The sequence below is a fragment of the Choloepus didactylus genome, chromosome 16, assembly GCF_015220235.1.
Source record: "Choloepus didactylus isolate mChoDid1 chromosome 16, mChoDid1.pri, whole genome shotgun sequence".
In the NCBI taxonomy this organism is placed as follows: Eukaryota; Metazoa; Chordata; class Mammalia; order Pilosa; family Megalonychidae; genus Choloepus; species Choloepus didactylus.
Genome location: NC_051322.1, coordinates 34,570,261 through 34,586,713, shown reverse-complemented (window position 1 = coordinate 34,586,713; position 16,453 = coordinate 34,570,261). Strand labels below are relative to the sequence as shown.

General features: G+C 42.3%; 1 protein-coding gene and 1 pseudogene across 1 annotated transcript in view; one reads left to right on the top strand and one right to left on the bottom strand.

Annotated features, from left to right (window-relative positions):
• The window catches only part of PSTPIP2 (proline-serine-threonine phosphatase interacting protein 2), a 79,351-nt gene that overhangs the window by 40,738 nt on the left and 22,160 nt on the right, over positions 1 to 16,453 (bottom strand). The window contains exon 2 of the mRNA XM_037805527.1: positions 7,059 to 7,159. Within this exon, the coding sequence (XP_037661455.1) occupies positions 7,059 to 7,159 (101 nt within the window). The remainder of the gene's footprint in view (positions 1 to 7,058; positions 7,160 to 16,453) is intronic.
• On the top strand, positions 10,788 to 11,162 carry LOC119511844 (annotated as a pseudogene).

The window sequence follows — 16,453 nt, the reverse complement described above, 5'->3', positions numbered from 1 at the left end:
ACGCAGCCCCCCCCAATAATGTGCGCCACTGCTCGTTTAACACCTCCAGCGCCCGTTCCTCTGCAGTGGGATACTGAGGAACCTATATGGGTGGAGCAGTGGCCCCTTCCCACGCACAAATTAGTTGCACTCCAAGCCCTTGTATACCTTACCTTAAAGTGGGCCCCTACAGGGTGCAAACTCCCTACAGTTAACTGGCTTGGCCAAGAAAGCGAGGGATCCTGCACACATCTTAATCTTACAGTGCAACTCCCCACTAATCCCTCCTGGTTACTCGGTCGAACCTGGGGCTTCAGAATTTATTTGAAAGGAGTCAACCCAAGTTCCCTTATTCTTGTAAAAAAGGAGGCTGTACAAAAAAACCCCTCTGGCATAGGTCCCAACCAAGTCATTAACCCCCTTTTTCCACAGCCCCCCAGCCGCACCTCGAGTACAAGCAGCACACCCGGAAACCGCACCTCAGCTGCAAACGGCGCGTTGCCAACACCACCACCCCAACCTTTTCTGCCCCCCTCTCGTTACTCCTCTCCCCTCCTCGACCTTATCCAAGCAGCCTTCACCTCAGTGAATTCCTCCAACCCCAATCTTACCTCCTCCTGCTGGCTTTGCCTCTGCACCTCCTCCTCCCTGTATGAGCCCGTCGCCTCCAACCTTTCCTTTTCAGAAAATACAGAGAATAGCCCCTCGGAATGCAATTGAAATACCTCTGCCGTCCCCCTAACCTTTCATTCAGTCTCCTTTACAGGAAAGTGCATCCGCCCTCGCTCAAGTAACTCTCCCAACCTCACAGCTTGCGCCGACTACTCATCTCCCAGCAGCTCTGCAAAATTTCTCATCCCTCATAACTCCTCCCAATGGCTCTGCTCCTCTACAGGGCTTACCCCCTGCCTTAACGTGCAAACCCTCAATACAACTAATGAAACTTGCCTCCTAATTGTCCTCATCCCTAGGGTCCTATACCATAGCGAGGAAAACTTCTTCCTCCGCCTGGAAACAACTGCAGCTTCTGCCCCACTGCAAAAGCGAGAGCCCATCACCGTCCTCACGATTGCCTCCCTCCTAGGTCTTGCAGGCGCTGGCACCGGAATCGCTGCATTAGCCAGTCAAGGCTCCGCCCTAACTCACCTCCGGGCGGCTGTTGACGAGGACATTCGTCACCTACAAGACGCTATTTCCCATCTTAAAAATTCTGTCAATTCCCTCTCTGAGGTAGTGCTCCAAAACCGCCGAGGTCTCGACCTTCTCCTCCTCAAAGAAGAAGGCCTTTGCGCCGCCCTAGGAGAAGAGTGCTGTGTATATGCCAATTCCACGGGTCTCGCCGAGGACAGCCTAAAGAAAGTCCAAGAGGGACTGGAACAACGCAAAAGAGACCGTGAAGCCACCAGCTATTGGTCCCACATCTTTACCCCCCTCCTCCCTTACCTCCTCCCTCTCCTCGGCCCCCTACTAATGATTATTCTAGCTCTCACCTTAGGACCCTGCATTATCCGCAGAATTGTCCAGCTTGTAAGGAAACAAACGGATGCTATTTTCTCCTCGTTCGTGCAAGTCCAGTACCAGCGACTCGCCACCTCTGACGCTCCCTACTCCGAGATGACAACCAACCCTCCGCGACCTCACCGCCACCGGTCAACCCGCCGACCGCGAGGCCCTTCTCGATCGCCTGAACATCGCACCAACCTCGAGCTCCAGCTTCTCTGAACCTCCAACTTTAAACCCCCCACCCTCGTCCATCCCGCAAGCAGCAAGGCCCCTGTCAAGCGCCCAGGCGCCACACCAACGCCGAACTCCAGCCTCGCTGAGCCACCGTCAACCCCTTTTTCCCCTCCCCGGCCTCCCCCTTCCCTCATCCCTTAACGGGCCTCTCCGGTAAGCTTCTTCCTTTAATTAGAAAAGAAGGGGGAAATGCGGGACACTGATTACGTGCTTCAACTTGGCGGGCCTGGGCTGGGGGACCTGATCAGCCCCTGGGGAGGGTGGTGGGCACGGGCGACAGCGCCCTCCGCAGCCCCCCGGGCCTGGGAAAGTGAGGCTGGAGGCAGGCCCCATTTCCTCACCCAAAATAACACTGTTAGGGGAGGCTTGCCGGAGGGAACCGCCTTTTCCCCACCCCCTTATCTTGCCCGGACACTCCCCGTTGCCAGTGCAACTCCCATCACCACCAGTGCGCATACATTGTTGCCAGACACCGTTACCGGAGCAACTCTCGCCCCTTTTCAATCAACCTCCGCGCCCTCTCAGAACCAATCCAAGCCTTTAACCTCTACAGCTACCCCGCCCTCTAAACGCCCGATATAAGCTTGTACTCTCCCCTAATAAACTCTCTTGGCTTCTTCACCCTAAAAGAACCGTGTCCCGCCTGTTCCTTTCTCGCCACCCTCCATACTTTGCACGCCTACGCCGGGGACCGGGCCCAGTCCCCCGCCTCGCCCTCGCCTCCGGGAAAGAGCCCCCGCCGCTGGTACCCTCCAAGCAATCCTGAGAGCCTAGGATTTGGCAACCGGCCGCCACCTCCCCCCCCCAGACGAGTCAACTGCGACCGCAGTCTTTTTCCTATTATTCGGTAGGATTTGTTTATATATTGTGAAAATGAATACTTACTCGCACATACATTACAAAGTTTCTCCCGTTCCATCATTTGTCTTTTTTAAGTGATGACTTTATCCATTTTATGAAAACAATACACTCATTATTTTAAAAATAAGCAAAAAGAAAAGTAGACAGAAGAAAGCAACAAACCATCCAAAGTTTCACCACCTAAAAATAATTGGTATTACAATTTGGTAATGATTGTAACAGACATTTCCTTGGGATAGATGGATGGACAGATGAGACATAAATAATTTTTAAAGAATAAGACCATACTCTACATGTGTTTTAAAAATAAAAATTGCTAAACCTGATTTTATTTTAATTTCACAGAAGAAAAAGTATCTGAAGTGAAACTGAAGGATCGCAGAATTTCAAATAATTGTTTCTTTGCCACAGGAAAAAATTGTTCTGAAAAGATTCTTCTGAGGTTAAGAGAAGTTTATGAAAATGATTAAGGGGATTGAGACATTAAAATACTGTAATAGTGTGATTGTGAAAACCTTGTGGATCGCACTTCCTTTATCCAGTGTATGGATGGATGAGTAGAAAAATGGGGACAAAAACTAAATGAAAAATAGGGTGGGATGGGGGGGATGATTTGGGTGTTCTTTTTTACTTTTATTTTTTATTAGTATTCGGATTCTTTCTGGTGTAAGGAAAATGTTCAAAAATAGATTGGGGTGATGAATGCACAACTATATGATGGTACTGTGAACAGGTGATTGTACACCATGGATGACTGTATGGTATGTGACTATATCTCAATACAACTGAATTTAAAAAATTAAAAAATATACTGTAGCAGCGTCAGTCTTAGATGACTGACGACATGCTGTGAAGGGTAAGATGAGCAGCACCACTGCACTTCTACCTCTTCCTAGATATTGCTGTTTACATTATTTTTATTTCATTTGGGTTTATAACACATTATGTTCTCCAATCATAATTACCCCAGTTGTTTAATCTTCATTCTTTATAAAATGGATATGATGCTCACCACCAATCAACCGCATGATTTTAATTTTGATTCAATTTTTTGTGTGGCTGAATTTTATCACCTAGTGGTCTTTTGCCAAAATGGCTCAGGGGTACAGGGGTGGGATTATCAATATTTCCTGAGTTCTTTCATATTTGAGATCATTTAACTCAGGCCTCTGTATGTGAATGATAACCTCACTGGTGTAATGAATGCTCTTGAACTTTCCCTTAGAATCTGCTGAACAGGCTCCATTGGCTTCTGTCATCGTAGAGAAGCAGCTTGGGGCAGTACTAATTTTCTCCTGCCCAATCCTGTATAGGAATCTTGGTTTTTTCTTCCTTGATACTTGAACAATTCTTTCTTTCATTCAATAACTTAACCAGGATGTATATTAATGTTGATTTTTATGTAATTTAATTAATGATGATTACCATGAATCAATGTTTCCTGGTATATTGTGTGCCCTTTGGATCGATTTAGTTCTTCTTCATTTCATAAAAACTTTCCTGTATTATATCTCCGATTACTTTACTGTTCACTTTGGTAAATTTTCTACTTGGGAACAGTTACCCAGATGTTGGGTTGTCTTTGTCTATCTGTCCTTGGTTTATGGGTTCTGGTTCTTTTGCTGTTTTTGACTTGATATCTTTCTTTCTTCCTTCTTTTCCAAACTTGGACAACATGGGACTGGTTTGTGGATTTTTTTGTTTGTTTTTGTTTTTTGTTTGCTTGTTTTTTGCTATGAAACTCATGGAGAAAAAGGCCATATACTTAATCATTTTTATTTTGTACATATTTTCCCTTCTTCCCCATGTTTTTGTTGTTGTTGGTATTGTTGCTGTTTGTGTGTGTGTATGTGTGAAACATTTAAAAAGTGAAATCTTTAAAAATAGAATCTTCTGGGTTCTATTTGGACTAGTGTTTTTCAAACTGTGGGTCACGACCCATTTGTGAACCCTAATCAATTCAGTGGCTTATGATCAGCATTTTAAAAATATTAGATAGAAATTGAATAAAATAATTGCATAGTAATATTTTATTAAATTTTGGTTTTATGTACCAGGTGGCAGCGTAAAATGTATTTCTTACTGAGGGTCACATTCAAAAATGTGTGGATTCCACCGATGTAGACCACCAGATCTCGTTGTGACAGGGGACCCCTGGATGGTCCTGCCTGGGCATCTGAAGCCTCAGCCATTAACAAACACCTTCTTTATTTGTGGTGTATGGCAAGGCCATTTTATTCCCAGGAGAAAACTGATAAAAGCCATAGCCCAAAGGAGTAACAAAAAGCAAGGAATGTTCTGCAATCTCTATGTCCTGCAAGGTCATCAGACTCTTGTTTGCTTGCTACATTTTAATAGCTCTATTGAAAAAAGGAGGAAGCCCACCTCCCACGCCTTTAAGGGAGAAAGGAAACCTGTACTTAGATATCATCACTGTTAACCATCTTGAGAACAAAAGAAGGAGGCTGGTCCCTCGGAGGAGGAGAAGCAGGCCCGCTGCATGAAGTCTAATGGTGGACAATCCCTCTCTGCCCACCCCTCCTAGGGCACACGGTGGGGCACTGCTCCAGTTCCCCTCCAACCTTTCAAACAGTTCAGGGGAAGTGGCCTCGCCCCCGGGGCCAGGCAACCAGCGTAAGTTTGATCATTACCTAATGTTCTCTCAAGCAGAAAATAAAGAGACCTTATTGAAAACACTTTGAGGCCTGGGTCTCCAAGTTCTGAAAATCTTCACTCACTGCCCGCCAGCACCAGGTCGGCCAGGGCGGTTCGAACCCAGACCAAGAGCCGGGCCAGAGATAGTATCAAGAGGGTCATGGCGGCTGTGGAGAAAGTGCGCAAATGGGAGAAGTGGGTGGCTGTGGGTGGCATCCCGGCGAATCTACAAGAGGGTCCCAGTGACGGAGCCAGGGGTTAACAATAAAAATAAGAAGAAGAAGAAGGGCAGAGAAGAGAACCGCGGCTCGGCGGTGACGCCCGGAGAAGCGCTCCGCCCCGCGAATGATGGACATGCACCAGGAAAGCAGCAACCAGAGCTCGAGCGCACACGCCTCCCCCACCAAACAGCAGACGGGCAGCGACTCGAGCGCTGGGGCCCGCCTCGCCCGCGCCCGCCGAGGGCCTCTGTTGGCAGGCAAGGGGAGTTGACATGGTTGAGGATGACGCCACTGCCCACGGTACCGAGGCTGTCATTAGTTTTTCTCTGAAGTGCTTGAAGTTAGGGCTGGGTTGGCAGTCAGGCCCCACTGGACCTGCACTGGCCAAGCCAGGCAAAGCGTCCATAGCCCTGCACTCAGTGCTGGCCGAGAAGGCCTTCCACACAGAACAATTAGACTGCAAAAGTCCACATGTGCTTCCTTCTCCAACGCGGTCTGCTCCTGGTTGCCGCTGGAACTCACCCTGCACCCCTCGCCCCGTCCCCACCACAGAACACAAGACCTTCCAGCCAGGAGCAGGGGGACCTCAGCAAATGCCTACCGTGAACAGCTGGCCCCATGGCCTAAAGGGCTCCCAGGGCAAACTTTCTCCCCAGGTGCCCTGACACTGGAGAAGCTTCGGCAGGAACTTCCACCCATAACACGGAAGGCAGTTGATCAATTCACGGAGGGTGGTGATGCCCATTGTCAAGCGGTGTAATGGTTTGAAATGTTCATTATTACTAAGGGCCTGGTAGAGATAGAAAGACCCTTTTTCATCCCAAATTTTTTTTTCCTCTTATGATTTTTTTGGTGTGTTGTACAGCAGTATAGTTTTTCACTTAATTTATTCCATTAATAGGAGATATGGTTTGTACAATGCACAATGGTTCCATTTCAGAAAATAAAAAGATCAAATAATGAAAAAAAAAAAAAAAAACCAGAATCCAGTAATTAATTTGGGTCTTGACAAGACCCTCATCTTTGCCCCAAAATCCCCCTAAAGCTCTCTTTCCTGCAGAATCACTGAGAAACACAGTATTTTCCACAAAACTAACTTATACCATTAAGTATAGAATTCATTTTTAAAAAACAAAATCCTCTAAACTATACCAGTTTCCCCAGGGATCACAAGCCCTGCTGCCCTCTGGATCACTCTGTGATCTGCCCCCCAACATTTCCCATGACTCCTACCACCTCGGGCGTCTCTGCCTCCCTCAGACACAGCTATACACATCCCACTTCCATGCTTGCTGGATCCTCCTGCACCTACAAATCCACCTCACCCTCTGAGGGCCACCTCTGGGATCCTCTTCTGGATGAAGCTGCCCCTTCTTTATTATTTATAGTTTTGACCACTCCTCCACAAACTCTCTTTCCTGCGAGGCCTGTCAGAGTCATGCACACCATACAATCTAGTACTTAATTATATTTTGTTGCATGCTTCATTCATAAATCTTATCTCCTAAACTGGTTTCTAAGAACTTTAGGACTGAGGTATCGTTTTCTTCTTGGGTACCGTCAAACAGCCTACAGCAGATCTTCAGAGAAGAAACAGCATTGTACCTTTCTTTTAAAAAGTCTTCAAACTCCTTGCAGTTCTTCCGGCCGTTGTTCAGATGCTGGATGATGCTGTCGTAGCCGACGGTGCTGAGGATGTCCGTGCTCTGCAGACGAGAAAAGGAAATCATCGCGTCAGACCAGGAGGCAATGGGAAGTTTCTGAAACACTTTTCCCCCAAAAGGACGAACTAATTGAAGGAAGAACACATGTAGCTGTATAAGAGTTTAAAATTATGAAACCGAACAGGGCGTCAGAACAGAAAGGAGGTGACAGCGTGAGAGGCACGGAGGAGGCGACTGATGGCTTGCCCCCTGACTGGGCCCTCCACGCATGCGCTATGGAAGCGAGCCCGCGCAGCCCACCTGCGGGCGCGCGCATGCAGCCCCGTAGAGTGTGCTGCTCCTCACTGCACAGGGGAAACTGACTCGCCCTACTGGTCCATTTAAATAGGGGGCTATGCAACTTTCATTTTGTCCTTAAACTTGCCACAGAGTTGAGACCCTGATATCTCTTCCCGTACCCAGTGAGACCCCTCTAACTGGGTTGCGGGCAAAAGGCAAGCAGCTCTGAGCCTGGAGTGAGTCCCCGGAGTGGGAGAGTTGGAGCTAGCTTTCCACTGGTAAGTGTGAATGGGGGGCCTATCAGCCCGTCTCCCGTGGTCGCTGCCCCAATTTGGGGGAAAGAATTTTTTTTTATTTTAAATTAGCAGTTTATTCATATTTTATTTTACTGTACATACATTCCATGGTTGGAGGAAGCTGGCTAAGAACCCCAAAACAGTAACACCAAATGAAGTACAGTTTTAAAAGTCGAGGTCCTCTGGGCTCCCCAAACCAACAAACCACCGACTCTAAACAATATCAGAGTGTCCCCTAATGAGGCTTGTTCCCTAGTTTCTACCTCAAATGCATACAATAGGTTGCCTGATTCAGACTCCAGTTCCTCAAGGAAGTTGGTTAGTCAGGGAGTGTACCCTGGGGAGTTTCCAACTCACCCATGGGAAGCGTAGCCAGGGTGAACCATCCCTTCCCAGGCCCCTAGTCTGCAGAGAAAGGTGCTGTTCTGCTGTGAGGTGGGGTGGGGAGACTTCTGAAGCTACCCCTGCATTGCTCTGGACATTGGAGAAGCAGAATTTCTTCCTTCCATTTCCTGCTACCCACAATGGCCTGGCTGAGCAGACAGGAGTCCCAGAGAGACCCAGCTGGACCAACGCCTGAAGCTGGTTTCAACACAGCATTTGGAGACAACTGGCCATAACTCACATTGCAGTTTTTAAATAGTTTTATATAAGCATCGTGAATTTTACATGTGGGCATATAAATAAATCAAAACTAGAAATAAGCTCAATTCCATGTTTTGTGGCTGTTATTGACCATAAATTTAGGCCTTGAGAGCTTAAAGAAACAGAGCATTATACCAGCCTCTATCAGAGCCTCATTTTTCCAGGTGCCCTGCCATATGCACACTCTCCATCCTAGCCAGGTGGGTTTCTTACTAGCTCCTGAAATGCAGTGCTCAGCAGCAACTCTAAGACAATGCTTAAATTATCCCCTCCTGAATCCAAATCCAGCTCCAGCTTTCATCTCTCAAACCCCTGGTTTGAGAAGACCAATGCTCCCTCCTCTGGGCTCTCAAAGCACCCAGCATCTCAATTGGCCATTTGGTATCACCCAAGCAAATAGCCTTGCTGTCCAAACTCTAATCTAAGTGTCTGGGGCTTATTCCAAGTCTTGGACCACCCTTACACCCAAAAATCAAGCTTAATGTTACACACTCAAAAGTCAACAGTAAGTATCTATAGAAAGAAAATGTTCTAAGTCAGATGCATTGATGAAAACAAAGACTCTAGAGTGACTGAATGAATGAATAGGTATAAGGGCCAATGTCAAAGTTGGTTTGTAGACACAAAGCATTTGTTCTTGCCAGAGAAAGGCACTTGAGTTCCCTATCTTACAATGGTCATTTGGAAAAAATGTTTTCCTTGTTTTTTAATTAAGGGCATGAGCACTCTTTGAGCTAGACAAGGAGGGTAAACAAATGTGAACAAAGCAAAACACCAGACCTCCCAGCTACCAGCCTTGAAAATCTAGAATTGCTGCTTCAGAGGAGTGGCTGGGCTAGACAGGCAACCAAGAAAGGAAATTCCCAGGAAAAACAAAGAATCCCCAAGGCCAAGTTCAAAGAGGAGGAGGATCTGGCCTGGAAACTGCTGCCAATGCTACTCAGAGAGCAAGAGTGGTAAGCTCCACCTGGCCCAGATCAGCATAGGAGGGCCAATCAGGTAAAAGGACTGCATGGGCACTGGTATACAAGCCCATGTGCACCAAGTTGGTATCATGCATCCACCATCTGAAGTGAATGCATGAAACCCATAACCCCGACATCCTTAGCTTGGTAATCAGGGCCTCTACCCAATAACCCTGACTTCTCTCACCCACCTTTGCCCAACTGGTCTCTTTCCTACCCCACAAATGGGAAATGTATATTTTTACCTCAGGACCTTTGCACATGCGCTGTTCCCTCCGTGGGAATGCCATCTCCTCCGTTTTCATTTTAACTCTTACCTCTCCTTCAGGGACAGTTCAAATTGCATTTCCTCTCTTAAGCCTTCTTCAGACAATTCACTCTATAGTCCCCTCTCCCTCTTCTGAATGCCAGAGTGCTTAATGCCTATTTCTTTCATTTGGTGCTCAGCATATATTATTTTGTAACATTAGATAACATCCTTTAAAAAAAGTTAACTTCTTAATGATCCCTAGTTTATGCCCACCCTTTATCACACATACTTTCTCCCACATCAGTGGATATTTGAGAAATGTCTGATAATTGTGTACCAACTACATATAAGGTATTTGAAAGGATGCATGTAGTAATTTGTAGCTATGTACCCCAGAAAAACATGTTCATAAACTTAATCCATTCCTGTGGGTGTGAACTCTTGTAAATAGGACCTTTTGATGAGGTTACTTCAATTAGGGCATGGCCCAACTGACTCAAGATGGGTCTTAACCCTATTACTGAAAGCCATATAGGGAAGGCCACAGAAAGAAAGAAAGCCATAGGGAGCAACCAGAAGCTAAATGTCAACGGAACCTGGAAAAGAAGGGAGAAGCCAGACGAGGCCTCCATGTACATTGCCATGTGACAGAAAAGCCAAGGACCAAGGATCACCAGCAGCCAACCCCAGAATGGCCCAGTCTTCTGGGGGAAAGCATTGTTTTGATGACACCTTGATTTTGGGCTTCCCTTAGCCTCAAAACCATGAGCCAATAAATTCCGGTTATTTAAGCCAACCCATTGCATGGTATTTGCTTTGGCAGCCAGGAGAACTAAAATAAAACAGATCTAGCATAAGATAGGGTTCTTGCAGTCAGGGAGCCTACCAACCATTTAGGGATTCAGTAAAAGACATTTACATAAAACAAACATGTATGTACAAGGAAAATTAAAGACAAAGACAGTATATAGTAAAAGTTCATATAGAGAAAATATGTAATGAATGCAGAAGAGAAGGCAGGACAGTTTTGGGTTATCAGAGAAGAAAAAAATTAAACTGAGTCTTTAAAAATGACTAGGATTTGGACAAGAGAAATTAGAAAATATATCAAACCAATTAATAGTGAAAAAGCAATCAAAATTTGTGGAATGGGGCCATTCATACTTCCAGTCCATCGGTCCTCAGTTGTTGGATTTTGTGTGCTATCAGATCAAAAGGGTATTAGTGCCGCTAGGATGAAGCTTGTGAGATTTTTTATGAAATTGAGTCATGAAACTGAAACCATTGAATTGATGAATGGACCACAGGTACATGGAACCATCACAGGTATGGACGTCAGCATGGATACACATCTTAAAGCTGTGAAAATGACCCTGAAGAACAGAAAACCTGTACAGCTGGAAACACTGAGTATTTGAGGAAATATTATTCAATATTTTATTCTGCCAGATAGCTTGCCTCTGGATACACTACTTGGGGACGTTGAACCTAACGTGAAATCCAAGAAAAGGGAAGTTGTTGCAGGAAGAGGAAGAGGGCAAAGTAGAGGAAGAGGATGTGGCAGTGGTAAAGGACGAGGAGTTCTGGGTGATAATGTCTCTCAAGATTAGTGTTTCAAAGTGATAGGTGACTTGGGCTATTTTTTGGTACAGCTTTTGTTTGTGTATGTCAGTTTTTAATAAACAAAAATGTGGGACCACATTGTCTATTGACTATCAAATTAAAGTTTTATTAGTTTCATATATGAATATGAAACACAGTAAGAGCAAAGCATAACTATTAGGCAGTCCCAGAAAAATTCAATTCTTAGGTGATTATGCTTTAATTTTTAAATTTTAATTTAACATGCACCTTTTACTTCACATACACTGAAGATGATTTTATTAACTTCCATTCTGTGGAGCCTACCTATAGGTGAAATAAGTTCTTTTTGGTACTTCAGCAACTGAAGTCGTGAAGTGCGGGGTCTACAATTGACTTTCCTTCTCTGAGTTTTACTCTACGAAGACTTGGGTATTGGTAAAAAATGATAGCCATCTTCTAAATCAGGAGTCAGTGATTTTGTTGTCATTGTTAATATTTTTTGTTTGTTTTATACTAGGTTCTCAATAGAATAGTTTTAAGTTCTCCTGAGTTGAAACTGGTTAATATCCAGTTGCTTACCAGTAGTGAGCAGTGTTAAAACCTCATGTTAATTTGGAATATAACTATTAGTGGCTTTATGAAATACTTTTATAGGGAGTCCTTTAAGAAAAATGAAAAAGACCTACTTTATTTTATGGAAAAGTTAGATAATTTTCAATCAATAATAAGAAATTCTTAAATTGCTTTCACTGGTTATGCTTAGAGAAAAATACCTCTTCAGTGGATACAGTTTTTGTCAAGCTCACTACTGTTTCTATACTAAGAAAGCAAGCTAACTTTGAAGATGTGGGGAACTAAATCTGTATTTTCATTTAATTATGCATTGTTGGCTTTTTGTTTGTTTTTAATAAGAAGGAAATTTTCTGCAAGGATTATTACCTAACAATATGGTGTGGGCCCTTATTTTTAATTAAGAGAGTTACTTAATTTGGGAGATAGCAAGAGCACTGTATCTGTGCACGGGCATGTGTGTGTTTTAAAGAAGTTACTATAAACTTAGAATACAGATATTTTTAAAATACCTCCTTGCTCATCTCTTCAAGATTATTCAAATACTTCTTATTTATTCCACAGTTGACATGTTTTTTTCCAGATGTTCACAGGTCATTGAAGCTGTCCCACAGTGCTTAGCTCTTTTATCACAAATTATCCAGTAATTGATTAGACAATTTTATCATGAGTCCTATCATCCAAAAAAAGGGGATGGGGATGGTATATAAAATCCATGATGATTAAGACAACGTTAAAGGAGTATTTTTAGTAGTAAATATATTAAACTTGAACCCATGTGACAAGCTACAATAAATATGTAATTTTCCTTCATACCTTTTGTAAATTAGGATGCTGAGGGAATAAATTCATTCTTTTTCACCCTCTGATCTCTTATTGGTGCTCCTATTGGTTGAACTCAAACATAAACCAGAAGGCAAGGTGGAGGGTAGATCTGAGGGGGGCAGACAGAAAAGACCCTGCACTGCTAGTGAGTAAACATAATTGTTCCCTAGATACTAAACAAACATAAATACATCATTCCAAATTGTGGTGAGTACTCTGCAGATAAAAGAGTACTTCATATTATCTTGTTTGTTTTAAAAGCAGTATGTAGTAGCAGCTCATTTTCATGTTCAAATACTGTATAACATTTAAGATTTTAACCATGTTTTATTCTGAGGGTTTTAATGTCTAAGATGTTGACATTATGAAATTAAACCAGTCTAATAAATGGTTTAACTATAAGAATTTACAAAATTATGGAATGAAGCAAAACCAATGTTTACACTCCTCCCTATGTGGGACCTGACTCCCAGGTGTGTAAATCTCCCTGGCAATGTGGAACATGACTCGTGGGGATGAGCTTGGCCCTGGCATTGTGGAATTGAGAAAGCCTTCTTGGACCAAAAAGGGGAAGAGAAACGAAACAAAATAAAGTTTCAGTGGTTGAGAGATCTCAAATAGAGTCGAGAGATCATTCTGGAGGTCATTCTTATGCATTATATAGATATCCCTTTTTAGTTTTTAGTGTATAGGAATAGCTAGAAGGAAATACCTGAAACTGTTGAACTGCAACCCAGTAGCCTTGATTCTTGAAGACAATTGTGTAACTATATAGCTTACACTGTGTGACCATGTGATTGTGAAAACCTTGTGGCTCTCACTCCCCTTATCCAATATATGGACAGATGAGTAGAAAAATGAGGACAAAAAGTAAATAATAGGGAGGGATGCGGGGTATGGGATGTTTTAGGTGTTCTTTTTTTACTTTAACTTTTTATTCTTATTCTTTTTTGTGTGTGAAAATGAAAATGTTCAAAAATTGATTATGGTGATGAATGTACAATATATAATGGTACTGTGAACAATTGATTACACACTGTGGAATTGTATGGTTTGTGAACACATCTCAATAAAATTGAATTGTTAAAAAAACAATACTTACAAGGAATTTATGGCTTTAAATGCCTATATTTGAAAAGATGAAAGTTTTAAATTAATGATATAAGCTTTCACCCTAAGGTAGGAAAAGAAGAGCAAATTAAGCCCATAGTAAACAGCAAAAAAAGGAAATAATAAAAACTGTGGAGTATGATGAATTGGAAATGGACAAACAATAGAGAAAAATCAATGAAACAAAAGTTAGTTCTTTGAAAAGATTAATAAAATAGATAACGCATAGCTAGGTTGATCAAGAGAGAAAGAGAAAACACAGATTACCAATATCAGGAATAAAAGAGGAGATATCAATACAGATACCACAGATATAATAATAATAATAAGATATAAGAATAATAAGGGAGTATTATGAACTATAACAAAATTGATATTTTAAAAAACAGAAAATCTGAATAGCCCTACATCTTTAGGGAATTCAATACATAATTAAAATCTTCCCACAAAGAAAAGAGGCCTAGATGTCTTCTATCAAACATTTAAGGAGGAAATAATACCAGTCTTACACAAACTCTTTCAGAAAATATAGAAAGAGGAATACTTCCCAACTTGTTTTATGAAACCAGCATAAACCTATTCCAAAAAAAAATAAAAAGGACAAGGATGAGAATATTACAGAATGATCTCTCTCATGAACAGAGATGCAAAAATCCTTAACAAAATATTGACATATTCTACTGGGAATAATTAAAGAATACACATCATGACTGTGGTGCTTTGAATTATATACCCCCAACAAAAGCATGTTCTTAATCTTAATCCTCATTCCTGTGGATGTGAACCATTTGTAAATAGGACCTTTTGAAGGTGTTACTTTTAGTGAAGGTGTGGCTATTGAATCAGTGTGGGTCTCCATCCATATTACTGGAGGCCTTATATAGGACAGAAAATGGAAGCCAGAAGTCAGAGAAAGCCACAGGGAGGAGTCAGAAGCTGGATGGCAGTGGAAACCGGAGGAGCAGACACAAGGAGAGAGGAATCGCCATGTGACAGGAGGCAGAGATACAAGTCAGGGAACCCCAAGGATTGTGGCAAACCAGCACAAGAACACTGCAGACTTTGTGAGAAAGCCTTTCTGATTCCTTAATTGTGGGCTTCTAGCCTTCCAAATCCTGAGCAAATAAATTCCTGTTGTTCAACCAAATGTGTGGCATTTGCTGTAACAGCCTCCAAACTAAGACAATGACCAAGTGTGGTTTATTCCAATGATTCAAGATTAGCCTGACATTTTAAAGTCAATATAATTCACCGCAGAAACAGAAAAAATGGGGGAAATCACATGATCATCTCAACAGATGCCAATTTATGACAAAAAAAAAAAAAAAAAAAAAACTTCTCAGCAAACTAGGAATAGAGGAGGAATTCCTTAATCTGATAAAGGGCATCTACAAAAAAAAAAAATCCACAGCTAATGACATACTTAATAGTAAAAGATTAAACACTTTCCTTCTAAGATCTTGAATGAGACAAGGATGTCTGCTTTCATTATTTCTATTCAACATTGTATTGGATGACTAGCCAGTACATTAAGGGAAGAAAAAAGAAATAAAGAGCATACGTATTTGAAAGGAAGAAATAAAACTGCCTTTATTTGCAGGCAACCTGATTGTATACATAGAAAATCCTAAGGAATTAAAAAAAAATTACTGGGACTAATAAACTTAACAAGGTTGCAGGAAATAAGGTCAATATACAAAAATCTATTGTATTTCTATATACCAGCAGCAAAAAAAAGAAAAAAAAGGAAAGGAAAAATTTTTTGGAACATTTTTTATAATGGCATCAAAAATGTAAAATACTCAGGCCGTATGGTGGTTCCACAAGAAGCTAAGTATGGGGTTGCATAAGGCTCTGCAACCCCATTAATGGGTATATACTTGGAAGAACTGAGAGCAGGGATACAAATGGACTTTTGCACACTGGTGTTTATGGTGGCAATATTCATCATTTGCAATGGATGGAGGTGGCCTAAGGGTATATCGACTATGAACAGAATGGTGAACTGTGATGTATGCATACAATAGAATACTGAGCAGCTGCAAGAAGGAATGAAGTTGTGAGGCAAGCAACTAGGTGAATGGACCTTGAGGACAGCATTTTGAGTGAAATAAGGCAGAAAAGGAAAAGACAAACATTATAATGCCTCACTAAGATGGACTAACTGTAATGTACAAACTCTGAGAATTGAATCTGAGAGCATAGGTTATCAGGGGGAGGCTTACGGTAAAGTTCCCTAGATTGTAAGCTCTTATAGCAGTCAGGTCTATTCATGAGTTATAATGGTTATCTCTAAATTCTGAGATGCTGAGTTCTTTGTGTATAACCTGGTCGGTCTCTAGAACCTTGGATATCTGGGTGACACCTGAAACTCAGAGCTAGAGTCTGCAGCTATGAATATCAGTATTACCCCATACAGCACTGTTAAAAAAGCTGAAATGGAGTTCAGACTTCAGTTATTGTTATGAATGAAGTATATCTGGTTAGGACTAAGGCAAATCAGACTAAAGGGTAAAGGACAATATTGACAGTGTTTTAAAACTTTAACTTCTGTATGAGACCAAAGGAAGAGATGTTTATTTGATGCAAAATCTATATTTTCTGTAGCACACTATATAATTTAACTTGTATGGTCAGTTTATTCAAACACCATAATCATATGGAACTTTGAACAGAGAGTGAGATCTGGTTGGTTTGTACATGTTCATGTGAAGCCCTGAAATATCCCAAAGTAATTTGGGCAGAGAATAAAAATGTATTTGCAAAGGCCCCCCAAGGGAGGGGGAAAAATGTGGAAATATTAAACTTCCCC